The 15187-nt window shown below is 39.1% G+C and overlaps 1 protein-coding gene across 1 annotated transcript; it reads right to left on the bottom strand.

Moving 5' to 3' along the window:
- Positions 1-5036: 5036 nt before the first annotated feature.
- LOC116260405 (bZIP transcription factor 29-like) lies at positions 5037-11203 on the bottom strand. Its single transcript, XM_031638730.2, has 4 exons — positions 9107-11203; positions 8561-8693; positions 8371-8455; positions 5037-5604 (listed from the first exon to the last, which is right to left on the bottom strand). Exons 1-4 carry the CDS (start codon positions 10372-10374, stop codon positions 5465-5467), a joined length of 1626 nt encoding a protein of 541 aa, XP_031494590.1. The 5' UTR covers positions 10375-11203; the 3' UTR covers positions 5037-5464.
- Positions 11204-15187: the final 3984 nt, after the last annotated feature.

Here is a 15187-nt window from a genome sequence, read left to right as displayed (position 1 = left end):
AAAAAGAATTGACTTCGGCATCTTCAGGGCATCTTCCTCTACTCAAAAAATACAAAAGCCCGATTATTTCAATGTTGGTCTGTTTGTATCAGCCAATTTTATCAAAATAAGACAATAATAAAAAGGGCGACCTCAAATTCGGCCTACACTAAGCTTGAATCGGCAGAATAAGCCGATTCATCAGCCTGTACCAATCTTTTCTTTTTTAAGAAGATGCAGTTAAAATTTAGACTACCGACGGAGCAGGCGACGAGTCTCCGTATCTTCTTTCAGTAAAATGTTTCGCTTCCCCATACTGATATTATTGACACCAACTGCATTAGAGAAAGATTCAAGAAACCAAACAAGAAGCAGCAGACTTTGGTGCCCCATCCCTATCATACTTATTTCATGCTGTGGAGCTCCAGAGGCATGCGTTGATAATGTGGGCACCACCATAGATCATGATCTGCCAACCTTTCCAAGTAGCAGAGTTTCCCTTGAGGTGTGCTCCTCCAAGGCTGCCATGTCTGCACTGCTTCTTTTATTTCTTTAGTTCCCTTCTCTTTTACTTTTCTTTAGTTTCCACCCCAGTTGAATCAACCAAGTTTTACCCAATGCAGAAAATCTATCAAGATGAAGTCCAAAATCAAATGGATCCGGATATGGTTGTTTCAGGCTTTGAAATTGATATGTAACTAGACTACCCATGCCTGGCAGGCCCATAATTAAGTCTCATATTTTTTACTGGCTTGTTTGACAGTTTAATATTTTCATATCCCACCTTTTGCCCATGGTTATTGGACAAGCACAAGCCTTATACAATTTGGAAGGTTCTGATCCATTAAATTTGGTGCATTTGATGCAAATTGGGAACTCGAAGGCTCAAGAAATTTCAACTCATCTATACAGCAGTTATTATTAAGGGTATACCACTCCCCACCCTGGTTCCGAAGCAGCCCCGGTAGACAGACAGGGGAAAGGGAAAGGGACTTGGCCTCTTTGGGCTATCTAATGTTGCTTGCTTTGTTTACTGAACCAACATCCAATTATTACATTAATGAATTTGAATCGGGATCAGGATCAGGATCAAGTTGTTCCCTGATTGAGCAACCAGAAAAATGGTCTTCACATCCACAACGAGACAAGAACTCTTGTTAAAGAATGACCTTGCAAGGTGAAGCAGGAAGCCACCTGATCCTCATTCAACGAGTTCACAGTTCAAAACAAAGTAACCAAGATACTAATTGAATGAGAAGTAATAAGTTGCTTAGAAGTAGAAAGTCAATATAGCAGTTCCAAAGTTTGAAAAAATGAAACTAAGATGTCAGCGAACAGTTACTCGTTTACTTGTAGTATGACATTGCTGTGAAGAACACAAAACTTAATGAGAAAAAGCAAGACTAAAACGATAAAAGAAAAAACGAAAGAATCAATTATGAAGTGAAAATAAATTGTTCAAAAACAGTTCTTTTCCGTATAAACGAATCAAAATTCTGACAAATACAAATGAGTTTCTCCAAGTTTCTGCCTCTTTGAAGAAAGTCACAAGTTCCCTGTTTCTAAATCGATTTTTTTTTGAGGAAACGAAATTCCACTGTAGATGGAGGTTTCTGGTGACTGAATGAAACTGTGTTGTTTCTTGATTGTTCCCCATGCATATTCATAAACAACTATTTCGCGCTACTGTGGCACAGGGCTTCCACCAAGTTACAGTTGACATGCTCCGCAAAGCAACAAATTTAAGAAGGGTTAACTATCTTTTCGTCGTGTTCCAAAGGATGCACATGAGTACATGAACAGGTTCTTGAGCGAGCTCTTTATGAACTTTGTTCGTCCTCTAAATGATGCCAAGCATGTGCAAGCATTCCAAGTTTGTAAAGATAGGCAAGTTGGCAGGCACTAATTGTTAAGCTTTGTTTTTCTCTTCTTTCTTTCTTTCTTCTCACTTTGCATATTTTTGACCTTAGTGGTGGGCCAAGTGCAAAACCAGCCAGCCCTCACCTGCTTCCTTTTTTTTTTCAAAGGCCAAAAGAGCTGCAGGAGAAGCCAAAGAACCCAACTAAAAGATTTCTCCTCTCTCATTTAAGGTACTAATACTGCCATATAAGAGTTGGCTAAAGTCTTCTGTAAGTTTTTCTCCTTATGCCGGACAAAACACAAGTGAGATATTGGAAGTTTCCGGAAGGTGGAATCCACATCACAAATACTGCTGGGTTGTTGTTGACATATTCTGCCCTACCATTTACTGTTGCACTTGGCATACCTATCCCTGCTTTTCTACTTAAGTTAGTCCATGAGACTATCAGCTTTAATTCATTTAACTCATTGAAGAAAATGGTGTCAGGAAAGGGAGAATGATGAATGAGTTAAATAGAAAGGCATATAGGAATTTTTAATGGTTGGTTGCTTACCGGAACATTGCATTAGTGTTTTATGTGTCTGTCTCAAATATTAGGATAAATTTATGAAACACTAGAACCCAGTGTTTCATGATATGTCTCAATCTTTGAGACAGATTCAAGAAATATCAACACAGCGTTCACGTTGCCAAATACTCTCTCAAGTAACATGATGAATTTTGCTGAGTGAACATGCATCACAGGGAGCTGCTCACCAAGGTTAAAGTGAAGGCGAATCTTTCTCCAAACACAAGACTAGAGGTTGGATTTGTCAACTAGGACTCGTCGGAGGTTTATCGATTGTGCGTATTTGAGGATGAACTAAGAAGTATTGACTAAGTTGATGATCTAAGTTGGGTTTTTCTGACTTAATCTGCAAAGTATGATTGTAAAAGTAGGGTAGCTAATATATTATTATCTAAAATGAACGAACTCATGATTATTACATTGAAATTAGCTAGCACTGTCCTTAATGGGTTTAGGGAGGGCGATATACAAGAAATACTTTGGTAAGATACTCCCCACTTCTTCCTTTCTTCTTTTTTTTTTTTCATCTAATTAAGTTGACATTTATGCTGCGAGATTTGGGTGCATTTATCAGAGTCATAAAATAAATTAAATGAGAAACAATAAATATGTGTCAAAAAGGTCAAGTGGTTGTTGAACAACCGTAGAAATCTATACTTTGAGAGCCATGAATGCTTCAATTCGACATGACAGTCATCAAGAGGCTCCCATGAGCCACGGAGGGAAGGGGGTCGTCAGGGGCCATGGCTCTCCTAAGATTTTGAAAAATATGAAATTTCCTTTTAAAATGTTCAAAATTTATAATTTGGCCTTGTAAAAATTTTGAAAATGCAGCTGGCCCTGTCAAAATCTCTCAGCAAATTAATTTATTCATGTCCTTTGTTGTCGTCGGCTCCCTACGTTAAAAAAATAAAAATTCCTGGCTCCGCTCAAGTCCCCTTCATTGTTGAAACTTGAAATGCCGTACGATCTCCATCAAGGACGCTTCAGTGTTCCGTTGCATTAGCAGTGCTGGTTGTTTATTTTATTAATAACTATAATGGGGACTTCACTACACAACATCTTAAATTATCAAGATCATAAAAATTCAAGAACTGTCACAGTTTGTTTTGGAATATCATCAGTACCAACACCACATGCTATCGAATATAGATTAGGTTGCTACCCAATTCAAGCCATTGCCTGCTTGCTTTTGAGTTGTTAATATACTCTAAAACATCGTATAAATGACTTAAAAGAGCCAGACGTGTGTGTGGTTGAAAATACCTCGTGTGAAGTCATGAACTTGTATAAATTTATACCTTCCACCATGAAAACTTGAAATGTTATTATAAACAAATTAACGTAGTTAATAAATCACAACCAAATCTTTCAAGCATCCTTCATTTCAAAGGCTATTTTCTTGAATTATGGTCCTCGTTTGCATTGAGCGTTAACATCTTAGATATCTCGACATGGAAGGAGACTGCCTGGGAAAATTTAACTCTCATGCACGGCGTTATAGCACAATGTCTCTGAAAAACTGGGACCAAGTTTGGCACCAAAGAAGGGGCTACTTCTCTTTTCAACTCCAGCATGTCCTTGGATTCTCGAGGCTACAAAGTGGAGCTAAATGTACCAACGGGGACGTGAGCCAAACAAATTTGGAAGTTGGTTTGGATAATAGAATCTTGTTCTAATGCCCAACCCAGCTTCCTATCAAAATTGGAGAAAAAGTGAGAACAATACAACGAACAATGTTCAGTAATTCACACTCCTACAAGATCACCGAAAGAAACGGCCTTTCTAAAGAAAAGTAATCTTTCTCTTCACGCGTTTTACCTTGAAGCTCACTTTGGGAGGGAACCCACAAAGTGCGCGCTTCTTAAAGGCACTTTTGTGTGTGTGTGTGTGTGAATGGCAATAAGTCTCGTAACTCCCACCTTATTGCAGTACCATACGATGGGAACTTTGTTTATTGAATTTTTGGATCATGTCTTCCTTCATCACACGCGAGCTTCAGCGTGAATGCTCTTTCTTTCTTTCTTCTTTTTGCCTTCTTTACAATCAGAAATGTAGGTAGGTTACTTACTACCTTAGGAAGTTTTTGAATTAAAAACTTCAAAAATATTCCTGCCGCAAGAAGATCAACTCGGTAACAATGTAGGGCTTCTCTATGCTCAGGTGCTAGAACAACGAGTGCTTCCGTTTCTCTTCAACTACTTTCAAAATGTGTAGTTGGTAATTAGAAGCATGCTGAATTGTCCATAAAGAGATAAAGCCGTACCTATAACCCAACAGACAACAAAGATGCAACAAACGCCGAGATGTACATTGATCGAACATTTTGATTTTATCCGCTTATTTATCAAAAATTGACCAAATCATACTTGTAGCCAGATGGACAGAACTGAGTCCGAGCTATTAGCCTGGACGTCCGTTGTTTGATTTGTTCGGATCTTTCCTAGTCATGGACATGGACAAGTACAAGCAGACCATGACTTATCCATGAACGACACGACAATAAATGCGCGACAAAAACATCACATCTAGATTGTGCATAATAACGAGGGAAACAACGTGCTACCGTCTTATCGTGATAGGCATCCCCATTAGGCAAACCATCTCATCAAAGTTGGCATACTTAAATGAATACGATTAAATGTTACTTTGCTCCAATACCACAAACAGGAAAAAAGAAGATAGGTGTTGTAATGTACACTGGAACCGTCTTCTCAGACTGAACTTACAAAAAATGAAAAGAGGAAAAAAATTGAAGATGACAACAAAAACAACGAAGTATAAGAATAATCATCTGCGTTCTGCTATAGCCACTGACCACAATAATCGCAACATGGGCTCGAAGGCATTAACCAAAACAATACAAACCCTTTCAAAACAGTGAACCTTTGTTCAGATAAGATATCCCGAGGGTTACAAATAACATACAACTTGCTGGCAGACGAACTACAGCAGCAGACACAATACACTACATCTAAATATAACTATTGGTTTCCTTAGTTTTGCACTCTTTTTTCTGGCCATCGGTTCTCGTGATATCTTCTTGTTGTTACATCTCATAAGCAGGTACGTTGTTGGCTAGTTAATGTATTTGGAACACCCGAGGATAAACCTACAGTTGCAACCTGTGCATCCCCCAACTGCGCAGTAGCCAATTTAAGCCGTCGAACCTCCTCTGTGAGTGCTTCATTCAAAGCTGAAAGGTTTACACAAATAAGATACCATAAAGAATGGTCGTAACAAATGGGTTCTAGAAAAGAAGGAACACGAGCATGGAAGCCACTGCAGATAATCAAATTTGTGGATGGTAAAAGTCAGTAAAGTGTACTCATCAATGCAGTACACACACCATTATCACATGCAAGGTCCTGAACTTTACTGGCATCGATTCATTAGTGAGAACTTCAATGCACCATTTTCTGAAACTAATTTTTTGTCGTATAAGAATGCATTGTCCTCCCCTTTAAGAATGACACACAAATTCCACATCTTCTGAGACTTCGGAATATTACGCCAAGCTACACTATTTTCCCTCAACATCATGGATGTAGCTAGGATTAAAACCATCATCTATCAGCTTTAATGTAGTTTGATAGTGCAAGTTCCAGACTTCCAAGATATGTCAAGATAAACTTACCACAGATTAATTGATCACCTAAGATTGCATGAATTAGAAGCCTAGCAGAATCAGTGAGGTCAGATGTACAAAATCATTTTGATACACCAGTTGGTAAAATCCCCAGATCGAGGAACCACAAAGCTCGCATACCACTCATAAAACTGAATGTTTAACGGAGTGATATGGACAACAATGTACATGGTTAGATATGGTGGCTAAAAGGGGCTGTATGAAACAACCAGTTCATGGATATGCACCAGCACATATGCAGCTCTAATTATCCCAGATGGGGAGGAAAACCAACAAGCCATCTATGGAGACAACAAAATGTGGCAAATGGGCCTATTTTTACAGTTGGAGCACAACATATATCACATGTGGCCAGCATTTCAGAATATAAATAGATAAAGAAATTTTCTGGCAAAATAAAATGTTAATTCCAAAAATCACGTGCAACTTATACACTTAACCACCTGATATGAAAACATTTCCAAAAACAGAAACATGATTTCCAAGAAAGTTTGCCTTTTCTGCAAATATCAAATAATCCTACTTAATAATAAGTTATAACACAAGTTAGAATCAGACTGAGGCATTGAAAAGATACATTAGATTTGAAGTAATATTTTCATCAAGCATTTCAGATGTCAACTGCTTGCAGTAAGTCCAAAGTAACAAACAACATATATTAAGCACATTGCAGAGCAACAGCAGTCTCTTTTGATGGTAAGAGTTAAAAAAGCAACAACTTAATTAAAACATTCAGTATTCAAATGGCACAAAAATAAAATAAAATAAATGTTCAGGAAGTTCCTTTATGGAATACAAGCACACACGCACACAAGAAAAAAGTGTCCTATACAAATAAGTGCATTCAGTATATGTGTGATCTTAATTTATGCTAGGTCAAGATAATAACCAACTTGGGATATTTAATAATCAGTAGACAAGACTCGTCAACAACAAACATCAGTTCTTTGCAAGACATTGTCAACTGTGGATTCCATGAGCCAAAATTTTGGATAAGGTTGTTGGACAAAGAATTTGAAAAAGACTACACCTTTATAAACAGATAGCGCCAATTGTACCTTGTTTCAGCTCCTTGACAACTATTGAATTTCTGATAACACTAGATACCAAATTTAGATGTGAAGCAAGTAGCTACTTCACCACCAACTCAAGATCACTCTATCCAAGCTTGACATACCCTTTTTGCTAATACAGAGACAGCATCAAGATGTCAAAACATATGTTGAATTCAAAGTGCAACTTTAACTTCTAAAGATACACCTTATAAACAACATGGCCTTTGCCGGTATTGAAGCTACATCAGATTTTTTAGGGTGGGACTTGCTCATGCTGACTCACAAATTATGAAATGGGAAAACTCATGCTAGAGGGGCGTCACCTTCACCTTATGAAGTGCCTAACCTCGATTCCTCTCTGTTTTTCTTGTATTTTTCTTCTTTATATATATATATGTGTGTGTGTGTGTGTGTGTGTGTGTAATTCCAGTTCCAATCTGTGAAATTTTAAAAAAAGGAAGGAAAAACACACATTCTTTCCTTTAAAAGGCAGAATTTTATATTTTCTTCTCTTTATTCTTTTGATACGCCCCTCTTTTAGTAATACACAAGGACCTGAAATTGCCTCAGTTAATACTTTCCTCTTCTCAAGCAATATATATATATATATATATATATATATATATATTATTAACTAAAAAACTGCATTTAATTGTATAAGATTTAATCGGCCTAGGAACATAAAAGACATAAGAAAATTTGGTATTTTATTTTCTTATTATTAAATCATAAAATTATTGTGCTGTCAGTTATTTAGAAGAAGGAATACTTAAAGGCTCTCTTTCTTTTTAATGAACACTAGAAAAAACATGAACAAGGGTAACTCTTAAGATATTTATAATTTTTCATTTTTTTGGGAAAAATATTGATAAAATATAATGTTATATATTATATAGATTTTTAACTGTTGAAAGTACAGTAATTTTGGAAGAGTGTAATGTTTGTAGAATACTATTACTTCATAAAATTTTCTACTGTATCCTTGGCAAACCTACACATTATACTTGTTTTCCTTATCCTGTTTTTGAACGTGACCTGCTTGCAACCTTCTCTTCTATTTTAGTTCAATTACAAGATCGTATAAATTTTCTGAATCTTCAAATGCTCTCACAATTTCAAAGAGAAAATACATTGAAAGATCAAAATTCTGGTTTGGTCCAGTTGCCATATCTGCTCTCACTTACAAGCATATGAATCAATCCATATGAACCAGAATTGATGCATATAAAACAAGAAGAGAAAAACAACAGCAAGTTACCATCTCGTAGCTGAGCTTGTTGTTCCATAGCTTGAAGTCGAAATTTCAGCTCATTGTTTTGGCTTGTAAGCCCAGCAGAGTCCCTCTGCAAGGAACATTTTGATGACCAATGCTTGAGAGCCAGCTCATCCATGGGTGCAATAATATTATATATCAGCAATTATATATCAGCACTCTGTAAAGTTTTTACCTGAAGCAACGTCAACTGTGCAGATAATGTGGTAGCTTCTGTTTGTAAGGTTTGCACCTTGTGTTCTAACTCTGAAATATAGCGCATCTTCCTTTCTTTTGAACGTGCAGCTGATTGGCGATTAGCCAATATCCTACATCACGATTTCTCAATCAATAGAGGAAGTACAATTTATCCCATTTTGCATTTCAGAATGGCTATCTGATGTAATCAAATAGTCAAGCATAAATCTATTGCAACACCCATAGAACTTGAACACTCTGGGATGGGCAGTAAAGAAAATGATTCTATATTTGGAGCCAAATTGAAGTAAGCTTCAATGAATCAGCATCAAATGCAGTTGATTCCTGCAAGTTGAAGTTTATCATTTCCACCATCTTAGGGGCTCTCAGGGAAGCACATCTCACATCTGTGCTCCAGATCTCCGGATGCTTAGCTAATTGTTGCATGCAGCAAATCATTGTGCATAATTGAGATTTACGGAACAAAGGGAAAAATAACAACGCATCAAAAATAGGTATGGCAAACTTAAACATAAGAAGGCACCTTTTAGCACGTTTGGGATCAGTCATTGCGATCTCCGCAAGCTTTTCACTGGCCATAATCTTCTTCAGCTCATCACCACTGAACTCCCCATTCCCAAACTCCAAACTAAAAGGAGTTGCTCCATTCATAGAGTTGCTGCGAGGATGTCGAGGTCCCTCATTCCCTGGTGAAGGAGGCAATTTAGGACTACCTTCACAAAAATTTGGCATCCTCCCCATGAAGCTATCCATTGAAAGGCTTCTACAATGGCGTGAGTTGACGGTATGAGCAGCAGCATTAGATTTGCTGCCTTCTCTCTTCTCTTTCTCGAGCAATAGGGAAGGATTTAAGGACTGTAGACCATTACTAGTTTCATTCACACTGCTCTCAGCATCATCACTGCTGTCTATTAGATCGTCTTTAAAGCAATTTGCTTTCGTACCACTGGTTCCACTATCCAAATCGTCATGATTTTGAGAACCCTGCTTATCAGAAACTCCACTGCTGCTCAAAGCCTCTACTGTGTCCAAATTCATGTATGCAGAGAACAAATCATCTGCAACCTCCTTATCAGATTTTTTGTCACCCATATCTACAATGTTCGGAGCAGTGCTTCTGTCCCAATCAAATTCTTGCTTGACCTTAGGCCCAAAATTCTCCTTTAGAGAAGCAACTTTGTCGAGGAAGTTTTGCTGAATAAAGGTCGGCGAAGGCAGTGAGCCTCCAGCGAAAGCAAACGGGATTTCGCTATGGGATCGCCTGTGGGCCTTCCTGGGAGGAAGAGAATCAGTGGGACGGGTCCGACTCCCACGGTCGAGAGGTTGCGGTGACGGGTTCTGCGGTTGACCACCAACATCTCTATCCTCCATGGGGATATCAACGGAGATTGGGTCCGAGACTGAAGAAGATGAGTCCCGGTAGGGTGATGGACTCAATGGCGGTAAAGAGTCGAGGGAGAAGAATGCTGGCTGGGACAAAGATCGAGAATGAGATGGTACAGGGGCTGAACCAGGGAAATGCATATGAGAAGGATGGGAATTAGGAGGACGAGAAGAGATTGGGGAGGGAGATGTCGGTGGCAAATGCGGGTGGGATGGAGGAATTCCAGGACGCTTGCTGTCGAGATTAAGACTCTGGAAATGCTGCAGTGGGGATCGGATCTGGGAATTGATAGACTGCGGGAGCTCGATTTTGCTTCCCTGCTGCTTCGGGAACGAAGAAGATGAGGTCCCAAAGGAAGATTGGAGGCGTTGAATCGGATCCGCACGTGCCTCCTCCATTTCGTCCATGAAAATCAAGCCCCCCACCCTTTCTCCTTCCCCTATACTTTCCTTCTATTGACAGACACCACGACAGTCTACGTCTATCCTGTACTCAACTCCCCACGTAAAACTCACACCCCCACTCACTCAGACGCTTTCGAAACCCCCAATTCCCTCGAAATTCATAAATCCGAGGAAAGGAACGACACTTTTCAGCTCGATCACCGACTCCGGCACTCCTGCCGTTCAAGTTCGCCAAAAATCCGGTTAACTCTCTATGCACCACCCACTCTGACGCAAAAATCGTCACTCCAACTCAGGTTCTTCAGAAACCCCGGATTTCTCCAAACCACAGCAGTCAGCAGAGAAACAAGAGGGGAGGAAAAAATGGAACAACCAGAAGAGCAGAAATGAACGCCTTTGCCCTTTGGGGACAAGACAAGATTACAGAAGAAGTAGAAGAAGCAGAACGTGGCACTAGTACTTCGAAAAGCGAAAACCCAAGAGCTAAACCATAAAAATACTCCAAAAAGGAGAAGAATGCACCGGACCCAGCGGAGGATGCAGCACCGACCGTTGAGAGGGGGCCTAAACCCCACTGAGCCCGGCGACCGGCAACCACAATGCCGCTGGAAGACCACGGATTCTCGCCGGAAAACCACAGAGTCCAGTACCTCGGAGAGCTGACGGTGCGCTAAGAACCACAGCGCGAGCTCGAGATCGGAGAGTCGGAGCTACCTGCTCGTCGATCGCCGGAGAGGGTCACGGCACTTCCCGATCTCATCTCCGCCCCCCGCCTTCCCGGATTTCATTCCACATTTTCATTCGGATTAAATTTAGGGGGTGACGTCCTGCTCCATCCCACACCTCCCCCCTCTTAAATGCTGACCCTCATTTCCCGCTATTTTCGTCGCGCCCGCGCTTTATTTCATGATTTTGCATTTCACTGGCTTCCTTCCCTTAGAAACTTTTATCCGGCCCCAGTAATCATATCAAATACCAGAACGAGGGGCCGACGACTTTCTTCTTTCGGAAAATTAGTGAAACCGAGGTATTTGGAAATTATTTTAAACCGAAGGGGCGGGTCAGTGTAATTTGTGAGACTTAAATTTTCTGTCTGAACCCATCTATTTCTTACCATTTTCCCCCGCGCGACCAGCTTCTTCCCCCCCCCCCCATTTCCACCGTCGTGATCTCCGCTCTCGTGTCGGCTGAGTGCCGTCAAGGCGGTCAATGTCAGATTGGTCGATGACTGGCGACTTCTCCCGCCAACGCCCAACCGCCGTCAATCACGCCGTGAACTCCACGTGGACCCTCTCCGATTTTTCCATCCCCTCTTTTCTTCTCTTTTTCCTGGCCGGCATGGTTTGCGTAAGGACATTTTGGTACTTTTACTACAGTTTTAGAATTTTTTTAAAATTTTTATTTATAAAAAAACACCTCTAAGCATTCTTGCCGTTGGTTAATAGTAAGGTGGGAGAATAGATTTGACCTTGAATTTCTATTAAAATATTTTTTTTTTACCGGTGAAGTTACGAATTTGGGTCTCGGGAACGTACCGTTTAACGAGTCCTGGTGGTCGTGGGAGCCACCTTTACGGCTCTTGTTTCTCTCTACAGAGTCGTGGGGAACATTATTTGCTGATGTCACCGTTTATATTTGTTGTGGGTCCCACTTCCTAGCTTCGGGAAGGCGACGTTGCGCAAGACGATTGGCTGCCGGCCCACCCTTCGCTCTGTCCGGAGCCGCTCGTCAATGCCGGCTTGATCGCCGGAGCAAACACGCGTCGAGTTAAATCTGTTCTTTAAAAGTAGTCTTAACGACAATCTCGAGTTAAATCGCTTTACATGGGAAGATAACTTCCTATGTTTTTTTCTTCATACTAATTTCATGTGTATCAGATGGGTTTTTGGATTCAATGTTGATTAAAGGATGTGTTTTGGAAGGTTCTCAGTTTAAATTTTCAGTAATTTAAAATGGAATGAAGGAACAATCCAACCTTAAATCTATAGATTTGAACTTCTAATGATCTCAGATCATGAAGGATCTCAAACCAGTGACTAAATAAACATAATCTAAAGACATCGCTTTCTCTTTTTTCCTTTCTCATTCTAACTGAGTGATATATGTTATCGAAAGCTAGCGGCCAAGAGATAAAGCGGCCTTTTATTCGAGAGTTGTCAATAAAGTGAGATTCTTCTTTAATAATAAAAAGGGAAATGGAAAAGAATTGATTTGACTTGCTCGAGTTGGTTTTTCTACCATGAGTGGAAGTTGAGATCTTGAGCTAATTACGACGCGATTGTTGTCAAAACACATCTAAATTTTGAAATCAATTTTATAAAGTATTTCTCAATATCTAAAGGTAGAAGTTTGGTATGATGTTGACGAGATAGTGTGTCAAGACAAACGGCAAAATAAATTATTTTGGTATGATGTTGTCAAATATTATTTCTTTTTCCATATTTCATTTGCTTAAAGCATATTGGCTAAATGCCTAATTTGAAAAGAATCTATGGACATAAAACTAGATCTGCAGAACTAAGCTTACAAATGAACGACATCCACATGTTCTTTTATGGTTTAAGGGGAGAGAGCAAATGCCATGAACAAGATGATAAGGCCAATAATTTGGTCACATTATTATACCATGGGGCCATGCACTGCAAACACGTCAATATTGCATGTAATGATATTGCCTTTGCTGCTTATTGGAATTGTAACCTCCAAGAGACAACCACATTGTGGCCCATTCAGCAGCTTAAGAAACCTGAACCACACTCTATCTATATATATATATATAAGTTGGTACAAACCAAGCCATTTGGGTCAGAGACAAAAAAATCAGACTGGTTGAAAATTAAAATATTTTGATGCAATCTAACCTTATAGATGTGATCTTAAAAGTGATTGGATGAATATATATATATATATATATATATTTAAAAAAAATTGAAAATCAACAACTCTTAACATCAAAACTCGATAATAGAAAGACTAATTTTTTTACAAAAATGATTTATTTGAATTAATATTTATCAATACATTGGAAAGTTCACATTTTGATTGAAGAGTTTTTAATACAAATTTAAGAGGTTTAGTTTTTATCAAAGCATTTTGTTGGTAGCTCAAGCGCCATTCTTTTTATCAACTGCTTAATCGAAATTGTTGGGATAAATTTAGTGCCTCTATCTCCCAATAATCTCCACAGACTTCTACGTTGTGTTTCTTTTCATTGATCCAAGTGAGCGAGAGGAGTATCTCGACACCCAAGTAAGAGCTGAAGCTCCTGCCTCCATTTTCATGTTCCTAAAGTTCAGAGTTGTGTCGGTGTCTAGTGTATGTTTCTTATTTGCCAAAATTAATTGGTACTTTTTTGTGGTAAGATTGGAATCTAAGCTGGCAGAATTATTCCAAGTGAAAATTCAAATTTGATTTACCAGCGATTGGCTGCAAATGGGTCCAACTTGAAACATCTGAAAGAACATAGGAGGTCCAATTGGAATTGAATTTGGCAATATGGAAAACGACATGATCTTCAAACCAGATCTGTCCAAATTTGGAGCCGTAATAGATACACAAGTCCAAGCAGAAACCAATAAGAGTTTGATCTAAGATGTGCAGACCAATGTGCCATAGCACATTGGTAACTTAAAGGTTCCCAATGTGGAAGTGGCATTTCCATTTGGACCCAACATCCGGCTAAGGGGGTGTTTGATGAGGCTGAAATTGCACAGTTGTAGAATTAAAATTCTCATTTGTGATGGAATGGGAATTGTGTTATCACACAAAGAATTTTGGTTTCAGAATTATACGCTCATCCTTGATCAAAATTTAATTATTGTTATATCAAACACTTCATTTTCAATTTTAGGCTAAAAATTATAAACTACCAAACACAAAGGGAAGCTAGAACTATAATTTTCGTTAGAATTCCAGTTTCAGGTATAATTTTGTTTCTAAGATTTTAAATCTCCAATCAAAATTCAAGGCCATCAAACACCCTTAAAGAAGAATTCTGGGATAAGATGCTGAGATATCGCTTTAATCATTATGATAGTAAGAGGAAAAAGAAAAGATCCCCAAAGTGGTTGGTGCAACGGCCGAGGCAGGGGCTGGTATGCGGACAGTTTCTGTTTCAATCTCTTGTGGTATCAACCTTCTGTGCCGCAAAAAGAAGGGGATAAGTAACGATATGCAAATAGTGCATAGCAAAACGTCTACCTCGAGGCACCAAAACAACCGAGGACCCTAAGGAGGTAAGGAAAGGGATGGGGCTTTGGCCTTCACTCGAGAGATCATGCGAAAGAGGAAAAAGAAAAAAGAAGGCAATAAATAAAAGAGGGTCCACGGTCCATTTGTTCTTCCTCCAAAACAGAAATAATGAAAGGGAAAGAAAATTCAAACACATGATTAAGTTCTCAGGATAGATAGCAAGGAAAAAAACTATAATTTCGATGTTCTTAGAAACACATTCAAGCCTTTGAACGGCTGACGAGAAGCTCATTTCTATCAGCTTAAACTGAGTTAAATGAGTATGATGAGTAAAACGTTTTCAAATTAAGTTTCCTTCTTTACCTTGACCATCAGGCTCACATGATCCTCATTTTATCAACCTTTCAATTCTTTTGTGGCCTTACATTGATTAGACTCTTTATTGTTTAAAATCTCCCTTTCTTTCTCTCACCAACTGGCATGTAACGTAACTGGTTGAAGTTGTGGTTCTCAAGTTTGATTCTTATGGGTATTACTCTCTATTCGGTATTCGGTGTTGAAAGTTAAAGGCTGCGGGTAGGGTTGTGACTCTCTCTCTCTCTCTCTCTCTATTTTGTGGTCTGTT

The sequence above is a fragment of the Nymphaea colorata genome, chromosome 9, assembly GCF_008831285.2.
Source record: "Nymphaea colorata isolate Beijing-Zhang1983 chromosome 9, ASM883128v2, whole genome shotgun sequence".
Taxonomy (NCBI): domain Eukaryota; kingdom Viridiplantae; phylum Streptophyta; class Magnoliopsida; order Nymphaeales; family Nymphaeaceae; genus Nymphaea; species Nymphaea colorata.
This window is presented reverse-complemented; position numbering and strand designations above follow the sequence as displayed.

Coding starts and splice junctions, on each gene's coding strand:
- LOC116260405 (XM_031638730.2), bottom strand. CDS start 10,374: ATGGACGAAATGGAGGAGGCACGTGCGGATCCGATTCAACGCCTCCAA. Junction 8,694..9,106: donor GATCCCAAACGTGCTAAAAG/GTGCCTTCTTAT, acceptor ATCGTGATGTAG/GATATTGGCTAATCGCCAAT. Junction 5,605..8,370: donor ACAAGCTCAGCTACGAGATG/GTAACTTGCTGT, acceptor TAAACCTTTCAG/CTTTGAATGAAGCACTCACA.